We start from the raw sequence: 20,345 nt of genomic DNA, 5'->3' as shown, positions 1-20,345 counted from the left end.
TGGAAAAATGTTCTGTGGATGGATGAGACCAAAATCGAACTGTTTTGGCTTGAACAAGAAGCATTATGCAAGGCGATGAGCAAACACTGCATTCCAGCATAAGAACGTTAACCCATCTGTGAAACATGGTGGTGGTATCATGGTTTGGGCTGCTTTGCTGCCTCTGGACCAGGACAGCTTGCAATCATTGATGGAGCTATGAGTTCTGAGTTGTACCAGCAAATTCTACAGGAAAATGTCAAGGTATCCATCTGTGAACTGAAGCTCAACAGAAAGTGGATCATGCAGTAAGACAACGACATTAAACACACAAGCTGCTCTACCAAAGAATGGTTAGAGCAGAAGAAATTTAATTTTGTGGAATGGCCGATCCAAAGTCCTGACCTTAATCTTGTAGAAATCCTGTGAAAGGACCTGAAGTGGGCAGTTCATGCAAAGAGGCCCACCAACACCCCTGAGTTTAGACTGTTTTGTAAGGAGGAACAGACTAAAATTCCTCCAAGCAGATGTGCAGGGCTGATAAACATTTTCCCGAAACGTTTGGTTGAAGTTATTGCTGCAAAAGGAGGTCACACCCATTACTGAAAGCAAGGGTTAACATACTTTTGCCTCACACAAATATGAAAGATTGGATAAATTTCCTCTCATTTTGTCTCATTTGTTTAATTGGGTTCCCTTTATCTAGTTTTAGGACATTTGTGTAAAAATCTGATCATGTTTTAGGTAATATTTATGCAGAAATAGAGAAAATTCTAAAGGGTTCACAAACTTTCAAGCAGCACTGTTTGTTATCAGCCTTTTACAGCTTTCCCTTGGATGAAAATATGGTGCAGTGTATCTGTTATCCTACGGGGGGCAGTGATGTGCTGGATTACAGAGTGACGAGACCCCTCTCTGTACATTCCGTGCTTGCTTTCTGTATCAAATCGTTTTACCCATTTTTTGATATAATGCCACAAACCTGTCAAATGAGTGTCACTACCACACATATCTCACATACTGTTTTTGTTTCTGGATGATAACTATGATGACAAGCACTGACTATATCACTGTCAAAGTTTAAGAAAGTAATAACATCTGTACCAATTCTGCAATGTCACTCTTGGACTGGTGACAGTAACTTGACGACTGGTTTAATCACACACCCACATCTGTGTTCAGGACAGCTTGAAGCACACAACATGAGGCTATAGCTCATTAAAAACTCACTTCTAATTATTTGTTGTACTATAAAGTTCCTCCATAACAGTAACAGGTAATACATTCAACTGTAATATGATACAATTAGTAATGTTTTAGTTTGCAGGGAACTGATACATTATGACAATAAAACAAATGCTGTCCAGTATAGTTTTTCATTTTAAAGATTTAAAGATGATCAAGGATTCTTACACACATTTCTGTAAATAAAAAAATGTTTTTGCTTTTATGGTGCAAACTTAAAGCTTTCAAGAAAGTTAATACTCTATACACACCCCAGGTGTCCTGATGTACTTCTCCTGGATTCCATATACTAATATTTAGCTGCGTGTATAGTACTCAGTACGTCGTATTTTTGGGATCATCTGTTCAGTGCATCGGCGCTCTTCTGTCTTGAGATTGTTATTGGTCTTTTGCCTTCACCTCTGATATCTTGTAGAGATTTGCATACACTGAAATAGCTACATGTTTAGCCCACACAATCTGTACCTATGATGTGTTTGAGATATGTCTATATATCCTCATGTAGACACATCTACATATAACCAGCAGTGGTCTGTAGTAGCATATGCTGCCAGTAATGCTGTGGCCACCCACACACAGAAAGTGCCTCATTCATTAAACTATATTGTTTTACCACTGCATTCTTTTATGCAAGGAACATGTAAATAATTTTATTTGTATGCATAGATACAACATAAGAAACCTTTGTCCTCACCTGGCAGTTGCCACAGCAGTATTAGTTAGTCAGGTCTTTTGCTTAGCAGTCAGATATTATGTCAAAAACTGTAAAAAGCTTTTCAGTGGGTTATAACCGCATAAACAGAAGTGATGTTTTCACCAGTAGTGATTACATTACAGGACAAATTACATCAGAACTGGTGAAAGACTGCAAAATAGATGCACTCTATGTGCAGCTGAGAAGAAGTTGAATAGACTGAAATGCATAAACAAACGGTCATAACGTACCATAAGAAAAAGAAATACTTCAGTATCAAGAAATGTATCATTCAGAAGGGCCAAGGTAAGGTAAGTAGGTCATTTATGTCATTCAGTCTTGTGTGGCTCTTAAAAAAGTATTTACATATGACATAAAACTTTTTTTTCAGCTTTTTTCTTTTTTTGAATATCGCACCAAAATGTTGCATCTTCTCTTTCTGTGCCTTCCATTTTTATCTCATTTTTATCACACATTTGTCTTATATCTTTGTATCCTTTTGTGGTACTTTTCAATTTTTAACTGGCGAGATTTAAGGTTGTTCAGTCTCACCATCATCATTCAAAAAAAGATACATATCAGAGGACTGTAGAAAATCAAGACCCTAACAAACCAAACATTCAAGTTATATGTGATGTGTTTGATGTCTTTAACAATGGAAACACAAAGAGATTAAAACAGAAACAGTTTGTTGTTAAACATTCTTCCACTTCTGTCTTCCTGATTCCTCTTGGGAACAATTAACAAAGACCATTAGTATCCAAAGAGTAGTATTAGAATTGTAATAATTTATGGTCACATTTACAAACTTTGCAATAGCAATTGATAAAAGCCCCATTAAATGACTTCATTTGAATGTTTGTCAGGTAATAAAACTGTTGGCCAGGGCTGCCATGTCTACCCATTCACCTTTCAGATCCCTGCACAAAAATGTAAACCTGTATTGCAGTTCCTCTTGATGCTTTGTCAACTCTGGACAATCTACATATAAGTGCTACTGAAAGACAACTGTCTCTTGTCCAGTCTGTTTGGAGACAAGCTCTCCACTACTTTTTAAAAATCTAAATCGCAGTGAAGCTCATCACTCCAGCATCAAAATGTACTTCTTGTAGTAACCCTTGCATTATTGATCAGCTCCTTTAATCAATTGAGTGATTTGACTGTCACTAAAATACGTTCTTCACTTGATCTCATGGTGTCGTCTTAATCATGAAGTCTGAGCAACAATGTGAGTTCTCTGGATAAGAGAGTTTTCTAATTAATAAATAATAATCAATAAGGAGTATGGCTTTGACTACTATATGATTGGTTCTTTTAAATAAAATAAATAAAATATGAAAAAGCATAATTTATAGCTCCTTTTCTGAAACCCCCTTACTCTCCTTACTTATAGAGAAGAGTGCAAATGTTAACAAAACATCACACTGCACTAAGGCACCTCTGTGGATCCATAAACTATTCTCATTCATAATTGGAAAATATTTGAATAAACTGTTCATTACAGGACAAACCACAAACCACAAGGCAAACATTCAGTCAGAAGACCAGCTGTTGCCAAACTCTATTGTTATCAATGAGTTGTATTTGCTTTCCACTGGGAAATAAAACCTGTTTGAGTCACATGCTGGTTGTGATTAGGACAGGAAGCTTATGTAATGTTCAAAAGCAGAGGATCATTTCTTTATTGCCGGGTGCGTCTTTGTCCACAGCAAATTTCACAGGTTCTCTTCACCTGTCAACTGATGTCATGTGAACAAGGTTGCTTGTGTATTTGTGTAGACAGTTGATGGAAGGACATAAAGAAGATTTTGGGTGACAAACCTTCCAAAAGTTTGATTGTTGTTGAGTTTTTGTGTGAAAGAGATTACTCACTTTATAAATATCAATACTTATCATGTAGATGCTCAAAAGTATAAAAATTCTTAACAAATTTTGGAAAATTTCTGAAAATATTTTAACATGTTAAATAATAATTTATAATTGTATGTATTTTTTTTTTTTTTTAGCTTATATTACACATGACTGATGTCTTGCTGGTTTTTCATAATCACAACATATCATAATGCATGGTTATGATACAGCAAACACTGAGGGATACTTCAGTATGTCTTATTTCAGCCTGTGCTGCATGTCCATAGGCTTAACATGAAGGTGTTTTCATTTGAACCATTGCACCAGATACCTTTCACTTTGCCATGGATTTATAAGTTAAGCTTGTATTTTAACAGTATGCATGTAATATAATGCTGCAGCGAATATTTGAGTTGTGCTGTCTGAAAAAACAAAGACATTCAGTCATCTTTTCATTTATCAGGCCTCAAATGAGGATCTGTACTGTATTCTGCACAGCAATTCCTCCCTAAGTGATTTATAATTTAATATTTATTAGACATCTGGTTATAATGTTATGTCGTCCAGGTGCTTACAGGCTTGGCAGTTAACATGCTGGCTCAGTAAAAGTCACTTTATCATAGGCTACCCTATGCGTTTTGTGTTATGCAGCATTGTGTAACCAACTGATATATTAACTTTTTGAGATATCAAATCAACAACAAGACAGAGAAACATGTGAAAGGTGACTGGAGAGGATAGGTAGGCTATAGTTTAAGTGCATTAATAGATAACTAAATGAATGGGGCGGGGGGCGTTATCGCGGGAAGTTGTCCCTTGGCATAGAGACACGCCCTTCGCAGACGGTTCCTGTTTGCCCCACATTCCTTTAGAAGTTTCACAGTTTACGCTGCACACCATGTCTTCTACCGTGAAGAGCTTCAAAGTCACCTACAACCCTCTTAATGGGAGAAACACCTTTACCAATGGCGACCTCGTGACAGGCCAAGTGACGCTGGAAGTGGAGAAAGATTGCCAAATAGAATCCCTGTCAATTAAATTCAAAGGGAAAGCCGAAGTCATGTGGACCGAGAAGCACGGCAAAGTTACTGTTGTCTACCACTCCAAAGACAAGTATTTCAGCGTCAAACATTACTTTATCCGAGACAAATATAGCCAAGGTAAGTGACTTTTCATCTAGTTCAAACTTCTGCTCGTTTCTGCATGCAAAGAAGTTTAACCTGCATACAGTAAAGATGAGATTATATCTATTCTAAAAAACAGAGTTAAACCTTTCAGAGAGATCGACTGCTTTGCGGAAAGGCTCGGGGTTGAGGTTACGGTCTCAGTTTGTAACGGTTGTTGTGGATGGATGCCAACACACGATAAGAAGCTGTGCAAAATAAGCGTCTTCTTCCGCTGTGGGCTGGACTTTTAATGTTTTGTAACAGATGAAAGTTGAGATGGATGATGGTCGACACGGAAAACATATGGAAAAGTACATATAAGATAATCTAATATATTATCTGTAATTTCGTTATAATTTTGTATAAAACATTATAGTTATACTGTCAAAATAGGATTCCACCTAGAGTTGGAAAGATTAGTTAATCAATTAGTCGATCGACAGAAAAGTAATCGGCGACTATGTTGATAATTGAATAATCATTTAAGTCATTTTTCAAGCACAAATACCAACATTTCCTTAGTCCAAGGCTCTCAAATGTTCAGAGTTTGTGGATTTTCCTGGTCTTAGGAAAATGTAAATTTGATATTTGGGTGTTTTTGACTGCTGATGACGTCACTTTGGACTTCAGGATGTTTTGATGGGTGTTTCAGGTGTTTTTCACCGTTATCTGATGTTTTATCGACCAAATGATTAATCAGTAATTTGTTAAAATAATTGGCATATTAATGGATAATAAAAAATAATTGGTCCACCAAATGTAAATATATGGTTAGAACTAAAACAACTACCCTATTAATCATTTAGTTCCTTGACGTTTTTTGGAAGCAAGAATGTAAACAAATCTTTACGTCTGGCTTCTGAACTTTCTTGCTTTTTTTGTTTTATGTGATAATAAACTGAACATCTTTGATTTTGGGGTATTATTATTATTATTATTATTATTATTATTATTATTATTATTATTATTATGATTCAACAAAATAATTTGCAGACAAACTGACATGTCAATCATTTTTGTTTGCAGCCTTATATGTGGTAATATTTTTTTGCCCACTTGGCCTGTCACGAGGTCACCATTGGTAAAGGTGTTTCTCTCATTAAGAGGGTTGTAGGTGACTTTTACTGAGCCAGCATGTTAATTGCCAAGCCTGTAAGCACCTGGACGACATAACATTATAACCAGATGTTTAATTAAATATTAAATTATAAATCACTTAGGGAGGAATTGCCGTGCAGAATACAGTACAGATCCTCATTTGAGGCCTGATAAATGAAAAGATGACTGAATGTCTTTGTTTTTTCTTAATATTGATTAAGTGTGTTCCTTTTTTAGAAGACGACCACCAAACATCACTGATAAATCAGAATAGAGAAATATGTAAGTATTTCACAGTCGTGTCTCAGTCTGTGCTGAGGCCCTGGTGTGTTTCTGTGGTGTGGCTTTAAATCAGTTTAGAACAGCTTGATAGAGATTTCAAATGCAGCAGTCATATTTTTTCAGATGTGATTTCTCATCTACTTGATTAGATTTTTCAAATTTACAACCCCAGTTACCTCTAGGCTTAGTGAGCTGAGGGACCTTGTTGATCACACACTCTGTTGTCCGATCACAAACCTATAACAATCCATATTTGCCATTAGCAAAGTACTGCAAGTGTACATTTTCTGTCTGTTTTTTTTTTTTTTTAACCAAGGAGCTTGTGAAAAAGTGTTTAGAAGCTTGAAGGAGAAGTTTGTATTTATATCTGACCAGCTGCTGGAGAAGCGTGTTCAAACAGCTCTGATTGAAAGTTTAAACTGCTTAGTACCCCCAACCCAAAGTCCCCCTACAACTAAATGGCCAATCCTGAGAACTTGTAAAAGCTGTAAAATAGACAGATGTCTGAACATTCCTTTCATTACCAACAGCAAGTCTTGTTGTTTATCAGACAGCGATGTTGTTGCTCCAGGGTGCCATGTCTACCCATTCACCTTTCAGATCCCTTCTCAGTAAGTAATCATTATTTTAATGGTTCCAAAATGTGTTATAGCCCTTTATCCTCTCCATATGTAGTTTTTCAAACACTGACCCAAGTCATATAATTTGGAAATATGGTACTTGAATAATCTTCTGAAAAAACAGTTTTGTCAGATTTTGCAACCACCAAGAAACAGCAGTGTGTTTTTATAGAAGTGTGTCACAGACTTACAATTCATGTAAAATTGTCCTTCTGGCCTTCCGATGTTGTGCATTAGGGAAATGCCCTCCTCCTTCAAGGCTTATACCGGTAATATTGTGTACTTGCTGGAAGCCAACCTGAGTAGATCAATGAGGATGAACAAGAAGGATTCAACTAAGCTCAACTTTGTGTCGAACGTGGACATGACCAGTAACCCTGAACTAATGGTAAGTGCTGAGTTACATCTTTATCATTCTTGTCATTCCAACAGAAAAAAAATCTGTGTGGGTTAGTTTTGGCAGCTGAATGACTAAAACTCAATCCTTATCTAGTACCTGCATGGACATGTAGGTGTTTGCCTTCAGCAGACCCACGCTGCATAAACACTAGCTTAGACATGTAAACAAAATATTCCATTTTACCGACAAGAGCACACTGTGAGGCCTTATACCTAAGTGTATATGGTTGAGATGAATTTTGGTTAATTTAGAATTACACCTGTTGAATTGGCTCAATTAGCACAAGCTTTTTTTGTATACATATATATATATATATATATATATATATATATATATACATGTATAACAAATATAGAGTTATATGCAGTGATCTCCCAGCAGCTGGGCCATTGAGAGGCACTGTGCACATTTACACACAAGGCACAGCAGCCTAACTTCACTGATTATTTAAATCTCCCGACACGCAGACAGGATCGGTTAGGATCTAATGTTAATTAATGTTCTGTGTTCTTCTACACATCCAATAGGTCAGCTGTTACTCACACACACAGTCCAGGTTACTGCTGCTACTGTTACTGCTGTTACTGCTGTCACTGCTGTAAAGCAGCCGTCCTCCTGGTAAATCCTGAGCTCATTATGTCAAGCAGCACAGCAAAACTAAAAACTGTAGTTATCAACTAGACAGGACAGAAGAAATTATTCAGTAACGTTCAGCTACTGAAATATTTTTGTAGATAGACAAGCGAAAAAGTTTTTTTCTGGTTTTGGTCAAATTTCTATTTCAGTTGTTGATTTGAAGAGGAAAACAGGTTAGGGGAACGGGAAGAACAGGAAAAAATGGGTGGTGGATTACGTTTTTTTTAATTCACATGAAAAATAGAAAAACAAAATTAATGCATTTCTTTGTTCTGTTATCAAAAAAAGTTTAACATAACTTTGGACCAGGAGGCAGCAATGCAATTCCTGTGCCTAGTCTGCAGAAAAATAGAGGAGGTCAGTAGAGTACGTGGTCCTTCAATGTGGCCCAGGACACATTGTCTTTACACTACTAAATGAATGTGGCCACATGCGGCCCAGACCAGAGACAGAGAGCAGAGGGGAACAAAGGAGAGAGACGTAGACAGCGATGTAACCTGGTTACTACGCTACGAGTCCAGACCTCACACCCAGCGCACTGTTATTAGCTAGGAGCTACACACTCAATGCCCAAAGGTTTCCGCCCAGAAGCGTCCCGAACACAGCAAAATAATAATAAAATACAGGCAGAGGGCAGAGTCTCTGCAGATAAATACACCGCCACACACTTCTAGTGGGTCATACTTTGTTTTCTAGGAAAATCCTACATGGTATACCTTTTTAAGTGTCATTGTGTTCGTTGTATTGCATTTATTAATTTGTGTATTCTTTCAGACACCACAGCACGAGACTAAAGACAAGAAATTGAAATATTTCAACTCAGGAAGAGTAGCCATGGATGTGAATATTGAAAAAACAGGATACTTCCAAGGTGAGAGCGCTCAACGTGATATTGACACTCATTAGTCTCGTACCAAAGTTTGTTTGACGTGAGGCATTGCTGGTTTGTTTTGCAGGAGAGGGATTAAAGGTTTTGGCGTACATTCAGAACAACTCATCTCGTCATATCAAGCCAAAGTACTGTGTGTACAGTAAGCACAGCTTCTTTGCAAATGGGAAGAGAAGACTCTATACTCACGACCTCCTTAAAGAGGTGGGAGAGCCCATCCCTGCGTCTGCCAGCGAACAGGTCACAAGGGTCATCCCCATCCCCCATGATGTGGAGCCCTCCATCCTCAACTGCAGCAACATCAAAGTGGAGTACAGGCTGAGGGTAAGCACCTCAGGAGGCTGACAGATATGTGTGTGTACTTATTCTCATGTGACTGCATAAGAAATAAATTAGGTCTCTTGTCAAAGTGTTTATTAACATTCATTTTTGCTTATTTATCTGGCATTTTAACATTATTGAAAGGAAATCTAAAGTAGCATGTCAATACAAATTAGACCTTGTAATAATTTATCATCAAAGAAGTAAGTAGAAAAAAAGTTTTTGTTAAATCCTTAAATTCTACATTGTTTTTTTTATCCTTGATTAAACATCTACCACTCCCTGAAGTTTCTCTAGCAAGTGTGATACTATGCTCTAAATATTTAATCTCTGAGTTATGTAGCAGTGATGTTGACAATTAAAAATCAAGGGGTATTGGTTATTAGTAGGTCTATTTATCTAGATAAGATTCTCCTGGCTCACCAGCCTTTTACAAACATCATGACATTTGTCTGTAATCTTACAGCTGTGCTTTTCAGAGCCCAAATGCTATTGAAACCATCCCTCTCTCATTGTTTTAAGTGCTTGCTAAAGGAGGGGGTTGTGCACACAGAAAAACGCAAATAATTGTGACAGACCTGTTTAACCTTGCGGAGCAAAGACCCAAGATTTGCTTCGCGTTTTTCACTCATCTCAAAGAAAAATGATCTGAGCAAACAAGAATATGTTAAGCGACATCCTCAGTGCATAATAAGCATAATCTTATGTCTGAGAGATTGTTGGAAATATTAAGAAAAAATATCAACAATATAACAACAACAATATTTTCCACAGGTTTATCTGGATGTCAAATATGCTTCAGACCCTGAGATCAAATTTCCCATCGTCATCCTGCCAGCCTCTCAGGCTCCTGCTGTGGCACCACCACCTGCTTTTGCTGCCTTTAGATTTGAAGCATTTGGCAACCCAAACCCACCAGTCCGGGGTGTTGTACCACCACAACAACCAACAGCACCTCCACCATTTGATCCCCCACCTTCATATGGCGCATATGCAATGTACCCTCCGATGACGGATTATGGCAATAAATACCAGTGATGTGACGCTGAAGATACTTGGACATTTCAAGGAAACAGAGTAAAGTGACAGAAAAGGAAATTACAATTACTGCTATTTCAAATGTCAACCTGTATTATCTTCATTAATTTGTCAATGTATTATAGAGTTTTGTTTTCTTTATTACATAACTCTTGCTATACAGTATTAATATTACTATGGTAACATACTTAAAAACAAGTAGTATTCATTAACCTCGCTTGATAGAAGGGTGATTTCTGAGAGTTAACTAGTTTGGTAGAAACCACTATCTATAGTTATATACGGTGTGTATTGGACAGTAGCAACAAAATATGTAGCATTATTTCCAAAACAAGCTTTAAAGTACAAAGCACTTTTACAAAGTAGAGGTAAAAAACATTTCACTCAACCAAAAGACATGGGGGAGCAGGGATGTGTGTAACCAACGTTAACGTCTAAAGCGCTTTGAGTTGGATTTTGGAACTTTCTCCTCTGTACAAATTAAATAAAAAGCCATTATGGGCCATTACATTTAATTTACCTATTTTCACTGAAGTTGTCTTTGTTCTTAAATATACACCTCAACCTCCATACAACATGTTTTTTATGTGTCTTATATTTTAGTACTTGCTCCTGTTTTGTCTGTATTCTTTTATTCCACACTACATAACTGAGAGGTAGGTTAATATCTTATGAATATTTACACAAAACAAATTTTCAACCCTGTAAATACACCGTGTCTCATCTGGTAAACATAATGCAGGTAAAATTGGTTTATTACACTTCTGCTAAAAATAAGAAAAGGTTGTTTCTAATAGGTGAAAGTCTCCCTCATGTTTTCCTGTCACTTCAAATAAAAATACCAGTTTATGATTGTGATTAATAAACTATATGATACATTGATTTAAAAAAATGAACACAACCAGGCACAAACCAGAGAAAAATAAATCCCTTAAAGCTATATCACTGTGAACTCTGCTTAAACATGAAGAAATGTGCCACATCCTTGCTTTTAGGTCTAGCATGTGACTGACATAACATTTGACATGAAGATTATTATCTGGTTGTGACGTTGGAAATCACTGTGATTTTATCACACACCAAAACTAATCACAATTACATTTCAGGGTTTATATATGCAGCATTCACTGAAACTAAGCGTTTCATTTCAGGAAATTGATTGAAAAAAAAAAAAAAATCAGCAGTAATGTGTTTTTCCACACATACGTGGCTGTGTGAGACAATTCACAGACAGTTTTCAGAATAATATATAAAATATATATTTTCTTCCTAATTGAAAGTGTTCACAGTGAAGTCGGTGAATTATCCGCTACAATAATGACATTGTCTTTAAGAAACAGACACTTGACTTTTTAAAAGATTAAGCTTTAGCTGCTCTGAAAGGTGGTCAAACAGCTTTCCTTAACTCAGTCATATCATTTCTACTGCCTTCCTGTTAGTAACTTAGTTGTCACACTTCTTTGAAATGAAATTCCATCATGATACACATGCAATGGGCAGTAAATGGAAATTTTGACGGGACTGGAAATGATGTCATGTGATACACGTTGAGGAAGCGCAGCATGCGACAGTAATTACCCCAGTTTAAAAACACAGGTGTAGCTCCCCGCCCACTGAGGTGGCTGTCAGATAGCTTGTTCATGTTCAGCCGCGGTGTGATGTTTTCCTTTGATTATGACCATGCAATCGCAATTTAAAGTATTGTTTTTCTTTTTTTTAAAGCGCGGTGAGTGCATGCTATTTTTCCAGTCACTTTGTGCGCATGCGTGTCTCACACCTGTTGTCACAGGTGATACGAAAAAAACGGGTTTAACAACATTTGTCTGTTTGAGATCAGATATAAGCTGAGTGTAGCTGCGCAGAATTTACAAAGCCTGGGGTTCGTGTTGGTTTTACAAGAGATTTAGTTCTATTATGTACTTACCTGTTGGAGAATGACCATCAAAAATTTGTCAGTTGAATATGATGCCATCAACAGCAAAAACATCTTCACAAATGGAGATACCATCAATGGAAGAATCATCGTGGAGGTTTCTAAAGAAACTAAAATCCAGTCGCTAATTTTCATTGCACAAGGACAAGCTCGGGTTTGCTGGTCTGAACATTACGGGCAATATCAACATCACGTTTACTGGTCTGATGAGAAATATTATGATGTCAAACATCATATACTGAGAGAAGCAAGAAGAGATGGTAACGTATCAAATTAATACATTCACTGATTTGTGAAACATTGTAACTAATGCCATCACTTTTGGAAAATGAACGATTATCACTATAATGTACTGATACTAAAGATTTTATTTAATAATGATAAGTAACTCCACTCCAGGCACCGAAGTCATTGGTAAAGGAAGACATGTGTTTCCTTTTTCCTTCAAGGTTCCTGACAGGTACCTATTCTTTCATGTGTTAATTTAATCTTTATTTTACTTCTCATCAGATTATTAAAAAAAATTTTTGTCATTGTACTTCACAGAAAAATGCCATCAACGTTCAAATCCTGCACAGGCAAAGTTGTCCATAAGCTGAAGGCAGAGCTCAAACAATCAATGAAGCTGACAAAAAAAGCTAAAATCCACTTCACATTTGAGTCCAAAGCAGACATGGACATTCCTGGACTTATGGTAAGAAATCATTAATCTTAAATCATGTAATGAAATGCAGAAGAGACAGTTATCTGACTGCATTCATCTAAAGTGGGGATCTGTTTTTTTAGGAACCTCAGTATGGTTGCAAGGATAAAACTGTCAAATTTCTTGGCTCTGGAATTGTTGCAATGGAAGTTCGCACTAAGCGGATGGGATACGAGCAAGGTAATAATCTAATCTGGTAAAGTTGTTCCTTACATTGTCCTGTCAAAAATCCTGCACTTGAAGGATTTTGATTCACATCCTTTCTTTGTACAGTCACTTGACACTTTCATTTATCTGCCAGGTATATTATGTTTGTAATATGCAACCAATATGCAAAAATGCAACCATGTAACCAGGTAATGGAAGATATTTTTCCCACAGGGCTCTCTCCATCTGAACGCTGTTGATTAGTGTTGCTTATGAGCTGAATTGTGATGGTAGGATGACACTGCAACAACTGTTCTTCCTTTAGCTGCTTATTCCATAGAGACCCTGAACAGATTGTTAAAGGAAATGTGAGCCTTGACCTCAGGGAGGTCATGGCTGGTCAAACCTGCTGCACACTGAGAGTCATTGGAGCCATGATGCGGACCTAAAAGGAACCTGCAGGCAACAGGATACATAGGGTGTAAGGTGTGGGGGAGGGTCAATAGGTGTTCAACAACAAATGTTGGCCCATTGTCCTATGGCTCAGGCATGGGAAGAATGTGGTTGTACCTGCTGCCTCAGATTACTGGGACATACCAATCGATGCCGGAGTGATAGTGTCTGTAAACAACTGAGTAGACAGAAGAAAACTCTTATTATTATTTTTTTTACCATCATTGAAGCAGGGATGAAGTGGGCAGTTGGTGCTAATCTTCAGTTACTAAAAAGTGTGAGGTTTCAATCTGTCCACCCATTTATGGTTTTAATGATTGTTTTGAGTATTTTAACAGATTCTGGCAGATTTTATAATACTGTAGTTGAGTTTAGCCAGACTTTTACTACAGTATTGTTGGAGCTGGGAGGAGCACGGCTGGTTATTAGCAATAATTAATAATCATCTGAGATAATTATTAAATTAATAATATGAATTAATATAATATTAATAATGGGATACCACCTGTAAACTGGGACCCATAACCAGACAGTGAGGTAGTCTCATAAAAGAGTTCACCTAGAATGCTAAAATCTGAGGGATATCAACATTCACAGGTGAACGATTAAGGTTTGAGCTCGAGCTCTGACTCTCTCAATTAGCCATTTTTCACAATACATAAGCACAATAGTGACAAAAGACTTCTTCTTCTTCTTTAAATATATAACAGTCTTTATATATTGTGAAAAGTGGCTGATTAAGAGAGTCAGAGCTTGAACTCATGGCATTCAAGGTGAACTCTTTTATGAGACTATGTCACTTTCTGGTTATTTGTCCCATTTCTGGATGGTGCCCCGTTATTATTAATTCATACTTATTATTTTAATAATTATCTCAGATGATTATTAATTATTGCTAATAACCAGCTGTGCTCCTCCCAGTTCCAACAGTTTAATATATTTATTGATTTGCATGTTGCATTATGGGTGAACTTTGGGCTGAGTCTATGTGCAAATGTTCACCATAGATAAAAGACAGATAGTTCTGTTGTTTCACAGTGATTGCTCCTCACTGATTGAGTTCTCTATTAAATAGCTGAACTGCACTGTTATCAAACTGGACTTTACACTGCACATTGCATTCCATCTCCACTGCTATATAATTAATTTTTTGCACTTGTCACTTTCATTTATTTCATACACTTCATTTCTTCACAGTCCATATTTCTTCTGCACGGTCGGTGTTTCATTTCAAGTTTTACATCCCATTCTACGGAAGCTAAGAACTACTCAATACTACTTTCAAGCATTTCCATTTTATTAGACTTAATGAGAGAAAGGAGAGTCAGGTAGAGAGAGGGAATAAGAGCCAACATATGACTATGGCTTTTTGTGCTTGATCTAAATAGTTGTTCTATCCATGTGACGGACAGGAACGAACAAATGAGAATGAGCTCCACCTGTGATAAAGCTCATGATAAAATATCTTGTTATCTTGAGAAATCTGCCTTTTGTTTTCCGAGATCACGAGATAAATTAACTTGTGATCTTGAGATAACGGCATTAAAAAAAAAATTGCAAGCATGGCCGTTCTCAACTTCTGTACTATGTCTTAACTAGTATTCTATTTATTTGTTATATTTCGTTGCTTTCTCCATAATACATTCAATATTTAATTTCAAATTAAATTTTTATAATTCTATTTTGTAAATAGATTTTTAATTCCATTTTAATATATAATTCTGATTCTGATATTTTGCAATTCATCTTGTTTTAGTCACAGAGAAGATGCATGTTCACTAAGAAGTTGTTCTTCACAGAGCAAATAAACATCAGCTGAACATCCTGTTTTTGATGACCTTTAGTAGTTGTTGCCATGTGGAAGTGTGCTCAATGGTGTGTCAGACCACTGTGGTGTCACTGTTGGGTGTGGTCCGGTTCAACAGAACTCAACATTTCAACTAAAGAGGACGACAAAACACTGCTTTTCAGTCTTGTATTAAGTTACTCAGTAATGTCTTTCCTTTGTGACTTTGGTAACAATTTAGCACCTTTTTATCTTGCCACTGGTTAAGCTCTTCACTGCGTATACAGAATAGTAACTGCTATCAACTACAGATGTGGGTCTAGGTTTAGAAATTGACTAACTTTCTTTTCTCTAATTTGTAGGTGAGGCTTTCCAAGTCACAGCTGATATTGGAAATCAATCAAGTCGTTCTGTGAAGCCCAAATTCATACTGTACGAGAAGAAGAGTTTCTTTGCCCAGGGTCGCAGGAGAATGTTCACAAAGGAAATCCTTAAGGAGAAAATTGAGGCTGTTGCTTCTGGTAGCAGCAAGACTGTGACCAAGGTGATCACCATCCCCAGAGAACTACACACCTCCATCTTGAACTGCTCCATAATCAAGCTGGAGTACAGGGTGAAGGTAAATTGCACTGTATAGTGAAAAGATTTCCTTTTTCTGAGCCATACTTTTGTTGTTATGCTTGATTACTGAATTGTTAGAACAGCTGCTGATGGGAAGCTTGTAGGTTTTTTCATTGTTCCTGTTTTCATTGTCTGAAGGGTCTTATTTTTATTTACTTATTTTTACTTATATACTGATACTGAATACTGATATTATAAACAAACATTTTCAAAGGAAATACTTAGCACTTTAGCCATGCCATGATACAACATTATGCATAAAGGGAAAAAGGAAGGATTTTTCTCATTGACAGTTAGTAAAATGACCAACGAAATACTGGTGACTTATAAAAAGGAAGAACACATAAACATAATCAGCACAGCTGCAAATGAATGAACTCAACAAACTCAGGAGAGAGAAATCTTATACCAGAGGGGACCTCTAGTGACAAGAGAAAGTAATTAAAAAAACAGAAGCCTCACTGACTTTAACTAGATTGATAAAAGAACTATCCAAATATGGATATCAACATTTCTATCTCACAAAGAAAAAAACAACTTTTTTTGCAGATTTATCTGGATATCAAATGTGCTACAGACCCAGAGATCAAACTCCCAATAGTCGTCCTACCTGCCTCGGAGGTCCCTGCTGAGAAAAAACTACCTGCCTCTGCTGCCTTTGGATTTGAAGCATTTCAAAACCCAAACCAACCTACCTGGAGCACCGCACCACAACAACAAGCGGCATCCCAGTCTATGGATCTCCCTCCTCCCTATGGAGCATATGCAATGTACCCCTCCATAACTGATCCTGACAAAAATGGAACGACATTTTAAATACCTGCCTTCAGTCCGCACCCTCCACCACTGGACATTACAGGCACCATATCACAGCTGCATCCTGGCAGCGAGAACTAGAAGGCTGAGCATACCTACTTTGGAAGTCAACTGTTGTACAAATATTATGTATTTAATGTCCATGAAAAAATAACCCATAACTTTTATGATGCTAGTTTTAGTCATCGTAAATAATAGCAGGACACACTTTGTATGGAGCCCTACATAAATTATGAGACAAATATTCACATGAATAGGCTACATTGTGTAAAATAAATGTGTGAACTGTGAAATTATTAAAACTCAAAAAAAGAAAAAAGAAAAAGAAATGTAATTTATTCATTCTTATTTGAATATAAGCTTTTATAGGAGTTAATTTTTTAAAATCATTTTTAAAATTTTTATATGTCCTTTTTTGACACCTTTATTTCATGTCACTTTTTATTTCATAATGTCACTTTTCATAACACTGGAGTTGTCATGTTACCAGTCACCACCCTCTCACCTTTCAACCAAATGTGCCCAATGCTCTCCCAGCAATCTTAACAACTGCTACCAAATTTAGCTAGTCAGCCCCTGGTGGCGGGAGCAAATACAATGTCAAAAGTAATTCTGAATCAATCAACTAAAGGCTGCTGCTGTAAATACACAGAGTACAAAGACATAGTAAATAACCTCCCCTTTTATTTCACTTAACAAGGCTGCACATGCCTAGCCAGCTCACTAGCTAGGCTGGGTTGTGGTCAAGCCAGTACTACAGTACTCAGTACTAAAGTGAAAAGCCAGTGTTAATGGCATCTTGCTTAATTTAGGGAAAAGATGTTTAGAGAAAGACACAACTCTGTAAAGAACACAGACAGTCTCTCTCTGTGGACACTTAAGCCAACAAAAGCTAGCTAAGTGGTCTGTACCAATACTGTATATTGAGCCTTATTTTTGATTTGGCACATCAAGGCTACCATACTTTAATTTCACCATGTCCTCCTCTGGTCTTCCAGCGGTCACAGTGGACACAGGACTTAGCTACCAGTTGATGTTAGTCAGTCTATCCAACAGCTTAAATTAACAGTAGGCGATACCATGGTATCTGAGTCAGTTGCGATACTGACCTCATGTTTCTTTCTCTCTGTCCTTTATAATTTGTAACTGACATAAAATATTCCCAGTGGGGAATGCCATAACTTCATAAACATGATGTTAAACAGTGCATTGACAAAATATGTACATTGCACAATGCTGCACTGTAGATTTGACAGTGTTTTCAATCGTATTTATTGAGGAATACCAATAAATATGCACACATATGGTATTCTTTTGTTATAATCGTTTGTCTTTGTGTGCATCCATAATGGCTATCCCAATGTATTTAGCCTAATTTAGCCTGCAAAGCTGCTGGCTAGAGTTACCTATGTGAAAGTGACACCTTGTGGCGTGATCACATGACCATATGTGACACAGATACAGGTTCTGGAGAGGTCCTCTGCTACAGTGCATATGCCAGCCTTGCCTGCATCCCTGCCATTTGGCAATAGGGCTCCACTTTGGTGCTTCGGTTCATGGAGTGAGTTAAACCTGCTTCCAGTGAATTTATGGGATTTATTCCGCACAAAAGGTGAATCACCCTCTGTGGTCTTATCATGACTGTAAAGCATCTGTTGTTGGAGTACAACAAGTTGAATGAGCAAGGAACCTTCACTTCTGGGGACATCCTTTCCGGACGAGTGATAGTGGTGACCAGTAAGGAAACCAAAGTACAGAGGTTTTCGGTCAAAGCCAAAGGGAAAGCTGAGGTCACATGGACAGATCAAGATGGACAAACAACAGTGGTCCACAGAGACAAGAAGAAATACTTTTATTTTGAACATATTATTCTTCAGGATAAAAACAAAGGAGATGGTTTGTATAGTTTCTTACTCATACCAAAAGAGGAATAGTTTGTAACTTTTGTCTGTTGGACAGTGTTTTTGAATTGATGAATATTTTACAGTCTGCAAAAAGTAATGCAAAGGTAACACAAAAATGTTTCTTTTTATAAGGTTCAGAAATCATTGGTCCTGGGAGAAATGTGTACCCTTTCACCTTTGTGATTCCAAATGTGTATGTGTCCTTCTCTAAACTACCCATTTATATGGAATTTATATTTAATATAAACACTCCCTTACCAGCTGGTGAAATAAACTACTTCTCCCTTTTTATTTGGATCATTTCCTTACAGAGATATGCCCTCATGTTATGAGGGAAAATGGGGCAAGATCACATACAGTTTGCAAGCACAGCTGACTCAGTCAATCTGGCTTGTGCACAAAACCAAGACCGAGTTCCCTTTTCTAACCAAGTCTGAGTTCCCCTTTGCCTCCAAATCAGAAATAATAATTATTGGACTTAAGGTATGGAACTGATTTTCTCTTGAACTTGAAATAGGTTTTTCTTTTAATTTCCACTTGTGTGCCAGTTAAATTTGTAAAGGCTTACCTCAGTCAATAGTAGCAAACATTATCATAAATGACAGTGCAGCTAATGTGAGCTTAAACTGACATTCAGAGATTTCACTTCCTGATATCTTATCTCTTTAGGAGCAACAATATGCGACCAGCATCTTATTTGTGGGCTCTGGAAAGGTTACTATGAATGTTATGTCAGAAAAAATGGGACTCAAGCAAGGTAAACATATTTCATTAAGAATGACTTGATATCTTTTTATCTGACTGGCCTTAACTGAAACATAAATGGCATTTTTTCTCCCTTAAATCTAAATAGGTGAGGCGATGGGAGTCTCTTTAGAAGTACTCAACAACTCAGCACGCACAGTAACGCCCAAATTCTACCTGTGTGAGAAGCAGACTTTTGTTGCTCAGTCCAAGAGGATCATACATACAAATGACATCCTCTTTGTGACAGGAGACTCTGTTTCAGCTGAGACCAGTCGGACTATAACCAGCGTTCTGAGTATCCCGCCACAGCTCCCTCCAACCTTCTTCAACTGCTCCATGATGAAACTCGAGTACAGACTCAAGGTACTTATATACTGTACGTGTTCAAAAATATAATGGGATTCATTCATTGTTAACACTGTCTCGCACCAGACTCCATTATTGAGTCATAAAGTAATGATGCAATGCAAATGTTCACACTCTTAATTATTTAGTGCATGAGAACTGGTTTTAGTTTTTGATTTGTCTTTGATGCAAAGGGAACAACTCCTTTTGACTTCACAGTAATTTTAATATTTCATTGATGATGTATTCAAATATAGAGTAGTTGCAAAAACATTTCCGTGCAAGAATTTTTGTTAAGATCACAAGAAGTATGCATGTAGACAACAGCACCACACAGTGGCTGTATGTCAGGGAGAGAAAAAGGGAGGAAGGGTCAAAGGGGACAGCCCTCAAGGCTTACTCGCCTCCACACACTAATGAAGGTACATGTAGGAAGAAGTGTCATATTTCAGCGTAACCTGTTCTGTCAAGCTATTATCTCATATAGTTTTAGGACAGTGTTTTCAGTAAACACTGGTGTTGGTGGTCAGAGAAAGACAGAGCAAAGTTTTCATACTGCACAATGAAAAGTGGGAAAGACGGATGAGATCTGTAAATGTAGTATCAACGTTAGTGTGCTTTCACAGGATTATTATAAAATCTATCTGGATTTAAGTATTTCAAGTAAGTCT

At 37.1% G+C, this 20,345-nt stretch overlaps 2 protein-coding genes and 1 pseudogene across 3 annotated transcripts; all 3 read left to right on the top strand.

Moving 5' to 3' along the window:
• The first annotated feature begins 4,599 nt into the window (after positions 1-4,599).
• LOC137195659 (arrestin domain-containing protein 3-like) lies at positions 4,600-10,738 on the top strand. 2 transcript variants are annotated; one of them, XM_067608210.1, is made up of 7 exons: positions 4,600-4,929; positions 6,274-6,315; positions 6,866-6,926; positions 7,173-7,323; positions 8,746-8,842; positions 8,928-9,184; positions 9,956-10,738. In XM_067608210.1, exons 1-7 carry the CDS (start codon positions 4,668-4,670, stop codon positions 10,217-10,219), a joined length of 1,134 nt encoding a protein of 377 aa, XP_067464311.1. In that variant the 5' UTR covers positions 4,600-4,667; the 3' UTR covers positions 10,220-10,738. The 2 variants fall into 2 exon arrangements, with proteins under 2 accessions (XP_067464311.1, XP_067464303.1); XM_067608202.1 differs by having other exon boundaries at positions 4,601-4,929; positions 6,271-6,315.
• A 1,072-nt stretch (positions 10,739-11,810) lies between these two features.
• On the top strand, positions 11,811-17,007 carry LOC137195670 (arrestin domain-containing protein 3-like). The gene is made up of 6 exons (XM_067608224.1): positions 11,811-12,412; positions 12,552-12,612; positions 12,699-12,846; positions 12,939-13,035; positions 15,604-15,860; positions 16,412-17,007. Exons 1-6 carry the CDS (start codon positions 12,154-12,156, stop codon positions 16,676-16,678), a joined length of 1,089 nt encoding a protein of 362 aa, XP_067464325.1. The 5' UTR covers positions 11,811-12,153; the 3' UTR covers positions 16,679-17,007.
• Positions 17,008-18,151: 1,144 nt separating this feature from the next.
• The window catches only part of LOC137171539 (arrestin domain-containing protein 3-like), a 2,396-nt pseudogene continuing 202 nt past the window's right edge, over positions 18,152-20,345 (top strand).

This window comes from Thunnus thynnus, chromosome 2, assembly GCF_963924715.1.
Source record: "Thunnus thynnus chromosome 2, fThuThy2.1, whole genome shotgun sequence".
NCBI classification, from domain to species: domain Eukaryota; kingdom Metazoa; phylum Chordata; class Actinopteri; order Scombriformes; family Scombridae; genus Thunnus; species Thunnus thynnus.
The sequence above is the reverse complement of the archived record's forward strand: the minus strand, read 5'-3'. Positions and strand labels throughout refer to the sequence as shown.